This window comes from Miniopterus natalensis, chromosome 11, assembly GCF_054644295.1.
Source record: "Miniopterus natalensis isolate mMinNat1 chromosome 11, mMinNat1.hap1, whole genome shotgun sequence".
Lineage (NCBI taxonomy): Eukaryota > Metazoa > Chordata > Mammalia > Chiroptera > Miniopteridae > Miniopterus > Miniopterus natalensis.
The window spans coordinates 13,544,704-13,552,508 of NC_142091.1; the positions used below are offsets into that span (position 1 = coordinate 13,544,704).

Sequence of the window (7,805 nt, forward strand, 5' to 3'; positions counted from 1 at the left end):
CAGACGAATTTTCTTCCGGATTCTTTTGCTGTTTTGTTGAAATCAGGATTCATATATGAAATATGATTTGTAGACATGCTATCTGAAAAGTGGCACTTCATTTCTGTCCCTTTTTGTACAGGTCACTCTGCTTATTCAGTTTCTGATTGAAAATTGCTGTAGAATATTTGGAGAAGAAATCACTTCCCTCTTTGGAGAGGTTTCAGTGAGGTGTGATACTAGAGAGAATACCTCAGGTATTGTGAATAACTGGATTGTTTTTTATGAGAAATCAACACGTGTCTGTGCAGGTTGTGGGGACAGTGGTTGTCCCGGATCCCACAGCAGCTCAGGGAAGGGAGCCACTGACCTGGGTCAGTGCGCCTAGGGCTCCTTCGTTAGCAGGCCTGCTAATGTCAACACTGCCATGGGGTTAGAAGTGTGTAAGACGAGATCCCAAAATTCAGGAACTTGTTAGTGGCAGCATGACATGGTTTGATGGTTTTAACCTTTTTTTAAATAAAACTTTACAAGGAATGCTAATATACATAATAGAAGGACTGTGGTTAAAACCAGAGTAGAAGGCCCAGAGGCAGTAGAGGCGGGCCTGGTCTCTTCCTTTCTCTCCTTCCTCTTGCAGTCCCTGAGACACCTCAGGATGCCAGTGAGCTGTGAAGCAGTTTCAAAGCAGCTAGCCTCATGGTGGGATAGGGGAGACTTGAAGACATGCCACCTTCCAGAGCAGGCATTCCTGTACCACCAATTACTAGTTAGGTTACCTTTGGCCAACTGTTCTCTCCAACTGAACATCGATTCTGTATCTATAAAATATGGATAACCATAATGTCTAACTTTTTTGTTTTACTTAAAGATTAAATAAATAATGGATATTAAAGAACTTTGTCAAAGAGAAATTGATAGGGTTAGTAATTGGTTGCCCTGAGACCAGAGTGGATTATGTGTGTTCACCAGCAGTCCATGCTAGACGGCAGTCTTATTCAGAACCCAAGCACACCTGGCATTGAGTCCCTTTTATTTTTATTCTTTTATCATTTCTCGGTATTATGACAATGTCACCTTGCTTTGAGGAAATCTTACTTAAGGAAAGCCCATTCCTTCAGGAACTAAGATAAATCTAGCATACCCAAACAATTTTATTTTATATTCCACACTAACAAATTGAGAAGATTGTGAAAGATTCCTTTTTTCCTGAGAGTAGAAATTTGAAAAATCTGCATGAGAAGAGAATTAGACTAATCACCGTCAGGTGTTTTTTTTAAGGCAGCATGTATTTGGAGTAAGTAACAAGGTTAATCCTGGTTTGATTTTTTTCACAGATATCTCTTGCTTACAAATGACTGACTCCTCCTATGACAGCCTAGAGAATGAGCTGAATGAAGATGCTGATGCCCCGTGTAGTGACCTGGTGAAGAGCCTTGGCCAGGGGAGCAGGAGCATGGACTCCGTCTTAACCCTTAGTGACTATGACCTCGACCAGCCGGAGGTGGAAGGTCTTTTGACCCTGAGTGACTTTGACTTAGACCGTTCTAAACATGAAGACATTCAAATGGAACAGCCTCTTGAATCCAAGCAGGTGACCGTCACGGTACTGTACAGAGAGGCCACCCTGCAGGACCACGCCGGGGCCCCGTCTGGCACGACCGCACCCAGCTATCTGCCCACAGCTGCCACGGAGGCTCCAAAGAGCCCCCGGCGGCACCGGCGCTGCTCGGAGCCCAGCATCGACTATCGGGATTCCAAGCTTTCTTCTTTCAGGGAGTTTTACCAGAAGAAGCTACGCAAGTCCAGCTGCGATGCGATCCTGTCACAGAAGGACAAGGACCATCTGAAGCGGAACGAACCCTCCCAGGAGGAGGGTAAGGCGTGCTTTCAACAGAGTTTAGTGACAGCCACCGATACCAAGAAAAATGCCACGAATAAAAATGCTAAGAAGAAAAGCTTCTTTGGCCATGAAGGAAATCACATGCGGCTTCCCCCGCAGTCCAAGCCGGTGGCCATCTCTGTGGCATCTTGCAGTCACATATCCCCTCATGATCACGCCAGGAGCCAGCCCTTGGACGCAGACACACCCGGCCACACCCCCGCGCACACAGCGGACGCCCTCAAGAGCTGCAGGCGGCACCGGCGCTGCTCGGAGCCCAGCATCGATGACCAGCACTCCAAACTCACCTATCTCAGGGGCATTTTTTCAAGAAAACACAGTAAAGCCAGCTCGGAAGCCGGCCACTTGCACGGAGAGGAGGCTTATCTCAAGCAGCACAAGTCTTTGCAAATGGAGGGGCAAAAGCTCATTAACCAGAGTTTGGTGATGGGGATCGAGGTGGGCAAGAGCAGTGCCACAAACCAGAACCCTGAGAAATTCTTACCCTCAAGATTAAGCATTTGCCCCAGGACTAGCTATTCCAGCTTGTCCTCCCCAGGCACTTCTCCGTCTGGCTCCTCGGTGAGCTCCCAAGACAGCGCTTTTTCTCAGATCTCAGAACATTCTGTGTTTACACCCACTGAAGCTTCCTCTCCAATAGATTGCACTTTTCAGGCTCCAAGCAAGCAGGAGGAGCTTTCTTCTGACTTCTGCGGGTCCAGTCTCGTTTCTGGGGTGCCCGGTACCTCCTCTGGGCAGGCCGGCAGCCGCCCGGCTTATACAAAAAAGGGTACGGTGGAGCGGCACTCGCAGGTGCATTCTGTAACTCTCCATCCCAGCATGTGGTTGAGAAACGGCATGGCCAGTCTGAAAAACTGGTCCCTCAAAAACAAAGCAAGGGCCAACAGGTCAGAGGGCAGGAAAACGGCCTCTCTCCAGGGACCCACCGAGCCGCCTCCACACGCCTCTGGGCTTCCAGAAGCCACCTCCCTGCAAGACACACAGAAAGACATGCCCCTGAGGGCAACAGAAGGACTTGGGGTTGTGCAGACGGCCCAGCGGTATAGCTCATGCCCCAGCGACGTCTCAGAGAAACACGGTAGCGCTCCCTTCGGCCTACTGGAAGACACATTCGAGCTGTGCATGAAGCTACATGGGGAAGGAGAGGGCAGTGGGCGGTGCTCCCCTGGCACCCTGCCGTGTTCGAGGTCCTCACCCAGCTCTTTGGTTGCGGATGATGTATTCAGCCCAGACTCGGGGCCTGTGGTAGCTTGTGACGTTGGGGACAAACATTCAACCAAAGACATTTTCCCACAGTAAGAATCTGATGTCTACAAGAACAGAAACTGGGCTAATAATGACATCAAGACAATAATTATTATGACCCCTTTGTATAAAGTACCTGGAATAGGTAGCATAAAGATAATTATTGCTAATACTTGAGACAATAAAATAATTCATTTTATTAAGACCATTTGGCAAAATATGTAGACTTAAAAAAAATTCATCACCTAAGTGATCGCGAGGCCTTTCATTATGAAAGCGTGGGATCGGGCCTTTCGTGTGATTTTAAAGAAACTAGCAGAGAGAGAAAGCAACTCCTTTTTTTTTTTTTTTTTCAATTTTATTGAATTTATTAGGTGACATCGGTTAATAAAATTATATAGGTTTCAGGTGTACAGTTCTATAATCTGTCACCACCCAAAGCCAAGTCCCCCATCACCGTTCACCGCGTTTACCCTGTTCCGCTTGCCGCACCCCCTTTCCCTCTGCTGATCGCCAGGCCGTTGCCTGTGGCTATGAGGGTTCTTTTTTGGGGGGGGATTACTTAATCCCTTCACCTTTTTCACCCAACCCTCTGATGGCTGTCAGTCTGTTCTCTCACTGAGTCTGTTTCTGTTTTGTCAGTTTATTTTGTTCATTAGATTCCACATACAAGTGAAACCATAAGGTACCTGCCTCTCTCTGACTGGCTTGTCACTTAGATTAAAAAGGGACCGTGAAGATCCGTGTCCTGAGAAGGCCAGGACTGCGGAGAGAGGGGAGGGCACAGCGAAACCATCCACGTCGCGTGGAATGTGTTTAATAAATAGGCAAGAAAACGCCGCTCATCAGAGCACTGGGAAGGAAGGCGTCCTGGTCATGGAGGAGATGGTGGGAAACATTTCCCAAGCCCAAGTCAGCGGCCAGGTCTCTGACATAGTCACGTCCTCACAGGATCATTCCAGAAAACAGCCCACCGCCGCGGCTGGCCCGGAAAACTAGAGCGGCTCGGGCGCATGAGCACAGGGCGCCGCTTTTCCGTTGCGAGTGCTGCTTGACTTGCTTTCCTTGGGCTGCAGGCTCCACAAAGCCCCAAGAACCAGCTGTGCAGAGGAAGGAGGACCCGGCTGCTCCTCAGCGTCCCCTCCAAAGGGACCCGTGCCGGGAACATTCTTCAGAAGCGCAGCTTTCCCTCCTAGGAGGCGACCTGAAAGCGCTCGCTACCTGATGGTGGAGGACCGCAGCTGCGACAGTCCTTCCCGTCACAGGGATGCCGGTGCCAGCATGAGGAAGGCCTGGCCCCTCTTTGCCAAAATGCTTTCCTGCAGCCCGGCCTCTTAGCCAGAACCATTCCTGACCAATCGCCCTTTTTCCCGTTTTCCCGTGGCCGTAGAGGGCCGGTGAGAGGGTGCCAGCTGTGCAGAGCTGCAGGCCAGAAAACCCACCGAGGCGGCTGCCAGGCCTTCAGTCGCTGGCTTTGGATTGCCCTACCTCCCGGAGTTTTTATGTATTTCTGTCCCAGTGATTCATGGTTTACATAGTGTATTCCCCACCCCGCTGGTTTATTTTATATCCCTGGACATTGCTCTTCTCTCTGCCTTAAGGTGACACTGGTACATCTCCTGGATTAGCTCCATTGATGATTAGGCCTTGCCGGTCAGTATGAAAGGACAGAGTCAGGGAAGGATGTGCATCTTCCTGCATTTGAACTTGTTGCTTATAAGAAGCTGTTTAGAACCCGTTGGGTCTCTCTAGTCCACCATCAGATGGACCTTTCTCCCACAAACTAGCTTATTCCGAATTATTTTTCTGAGCCACCAAGAAGCTTTCATGTCAGATGTTCTTTCCCTGTTGTCCTAACTGTAGCATTTTTTTTCAGTTATAGGGGAAAAAATGTTTTCTGGCAGCCCTGGCTGGGTAGCTCAGTTGGTTAGATCATCATCCTCATATGCCAAGGTTGTGGGTTCGATCCCCAGTCAGGGCACATACAAGAAGCCACCAGTGAATGCAGAAATAAGTGGAACAACAAATCGATGTTTCCCTCTCTCTCTCTCTCTAAAGTCAATAAAATAAAAATAAAAAGTGTTTTCTGTAAAATACAAGAAGTCTTTTCAGTATTAGCTATTGGTGCTACCTACCTCTAGGGTACATAGCCCTGTTTACCCTAATTAATTATAATCAGCTTTTATAACTCTGGGTCCAAAGAACTCCTTCATGACACTGACCATCTCAGTCACAGATGTGAAGTGGATGTCACCTTGTAACCAACCACTCCTATAGTTAAGACTCCTCAGTGTACATATGCATTTTTTGCGGTATATAAAGGCAACAGGGATTCCCCTTACCCTTAGGGCAAAGCTACTGTCAGAACTGCAAGATGTGAATGAAGCTCTTCCAGCTTGGAGTGTCTTTCTGGAAGAAATTTCTTCTCTACTTAACAAAATAATAGTTCTAGCCTTTATATATGTTGATGAGTAGAAAACCATCCACCCAATTTGAAACAGAAGAAAATAGATGTTGAGGTTCTTAATTATTCCTACTCTCTGTGTTCCCTTAGATCCTCCTGTAATACTTAATGTGAATAGTTTGTTAATATTGCTGTAAAGTATTATATTGTATGATTCGAAGAACATGTCATTTTATTATACTCCGTTAATCTATAATATATTAGACTGATGCTTTATCAAAAATGCTTTGAGTTTGTATAATATATCTTGACAAATTTTACTATCCTGTTATGTAATAAATGTGTATTTTTGTACTTGCAGAAACTGCTGCTAACTTTTAAAGTTGTTTGGTTTTCAAGGCACTGATAATGGATATGTATGAAGTCCATGCTGTCTATTAAATAAAATACCATTCTCCAAAGTTAACAATCTCAACAGAGCAATGTTGCCTTTGTAGAATTGTTTTAGCTAATGAGCCCAAAACTTTACCATTGGAAATTTCATAAAAGGTAATTAATGTAGAATTGGAACTTTGAGCTTTTTAGTCATAGGCCAGAGTCAGTCTTTCTCATCTTACCATTCAACCAACCAAATCATGCTTTAGACAGATCTTCATTTGTTTAAGCATTATGTTCTCATCATGTTCCTAGAATCAGATATAATCCATATTCTCCTATCGAAAGAACCATCAGCTCAGTTTAATTGATCGCATGAGATTTTCTTGTCAGGATTTGAACCGTCCTGACCAAATTGACCCAGTTGCTCCCAGACACATGCCCAGACATCAGTACTTCTCATGTTGTACAAACTAAATTATTACTGGTTTCTCAGAGTTCACTGTGTAATTTTAGCCACCATTTCAAAGACATTCAAGAAAATGTGCTTAGTTCAGAAAAATTGTTTGCTCTAACAGCAGTGAAGACCACGACGCCACTGTCAGAAATGTCGCTGATTCAATTCGGGCCGTGTACACACACACCGATGTTAATTTCTCCCTAAATTTTACAGAAATACAAAGATCGCTGTTTAAAAAAAAAAAGTCTTAATTTACTAAAACCATTGGATTCAAGAAATTATCTCACATTGTGATTTTTCTACTTTCCATGGCATGACACTGAATTGAAAGGATCTAATGTTTCCTGGAATCAATTGGGCATATTTTGTTTATTGAAAAGAAACTGTATAAGAATATTAAGTATATTAAGCCAAATTGTGGTAGTAAGTATTTTACTTATCTTTTCCTACCTGGTCATGTTTTAATGACTTCAGAGGAAGTCTTTGCAAACTGCTTATTTCAATACAAAGGGGAAAAAACCCACAAATAATGGTTGAGTAAAATGTTAACATTAACATCTATTCTGGTTATGAGGATATCTTGCAAGCTAAGTTTTCTGCTGAAAGAAATTTCTCTGTGCTACCGACCCCAAGTATGAGTCCTACTCTCTTTCTGAGCCACCTGTGAATATAAATCCTTCATTTGTATTGTTTTGTTTTTTTGAAACATAGTGACCTCCTTGAGCCTCATTCAGTTCTGCATAATGTCAGATGTATGGTAGAATTAAGAGAAGACTCTAGGGTGTAGTTTGGAAATTTTTGTTTTGAAGTCCCAAAGAAAAGATACACAGAGGGTGACATTAGATGTATATCGTCACTGAATTTGTACAGTGTGTTCTCATTGTGGAGCACCAGAGCACGCATCCAAGTTTTCAATAGTTCAGAGTGTTTTTTCTGAACTAATTTGTTAAGGAAAAGAATAATTTTCTGGAGTTTGATGTTACATGGAAATGTCTGGTGCAGATTTGAGAGACATGAAGATTTAAATAACTGTTTTCATCTAGGTTTCATTTTTCATTACAGTAACTTGCAATTAAATTTAGAACTCCTTGCAGCCTCGTACTCTGCTATGAGGAGTTTAAATAAATTGCTATAAACCTGCATTTGTGAGGTAGCCTATTACTCTGAGCAGATAGAATGGATGCTATAAAGAAATGCTCCTCCTCTGCCAAGTTACAGGGGCTGTGATTGTTACTCCAGAAAATCAGGAGGAAAAGAAACATTTTATATCTTTGCCCAAGAATGGGGTGACTGAGAAACAGAGAATCATCAAAATGTGTGAACACAGAGAAGCTGCTTGCTTGAAGGCAGAGCAAATGACGGGGGGGGGGGGGGGGGGGGGGGGGGGGGGGGGGGGGGGGGGGGGCAAAGATGAGCTAATTCAAGCAAGAAACTGAACC

The 7,805-nt window shown here is 44.7% G+C and overlaps 1 protein-coding gene across 1 annotated transcript in view; it reads left to right on the plus strand.

Annotated features, from left to right (window-relative positions):
- The window catches only part of ARHGAP20 (Rho GTPase activating protein 20), a 97,489-nt gene extending 94,157 nt beyond the window's left edge, over positions 1 to 3,332 (plus strand). The window contains exons 14-15 of the mRNA XM_087821554.1: positions 122 to 236; positions 1,317 to 3,332. Of these exons, the coding sequence (XP_087677680.1) occupies positions 122 to 236; positions 1,317 to 3,181 (1,980 nt within the window). The 3' untranslated portion in view covers positions 3,182 to 3,332. The remainder of the gene's footprint in view (positions 1 to 121; positions 237 to 1,316) is intronic.
- Positions 3,333 to 7,805: the final 4,473 nt, after the last annotated feature.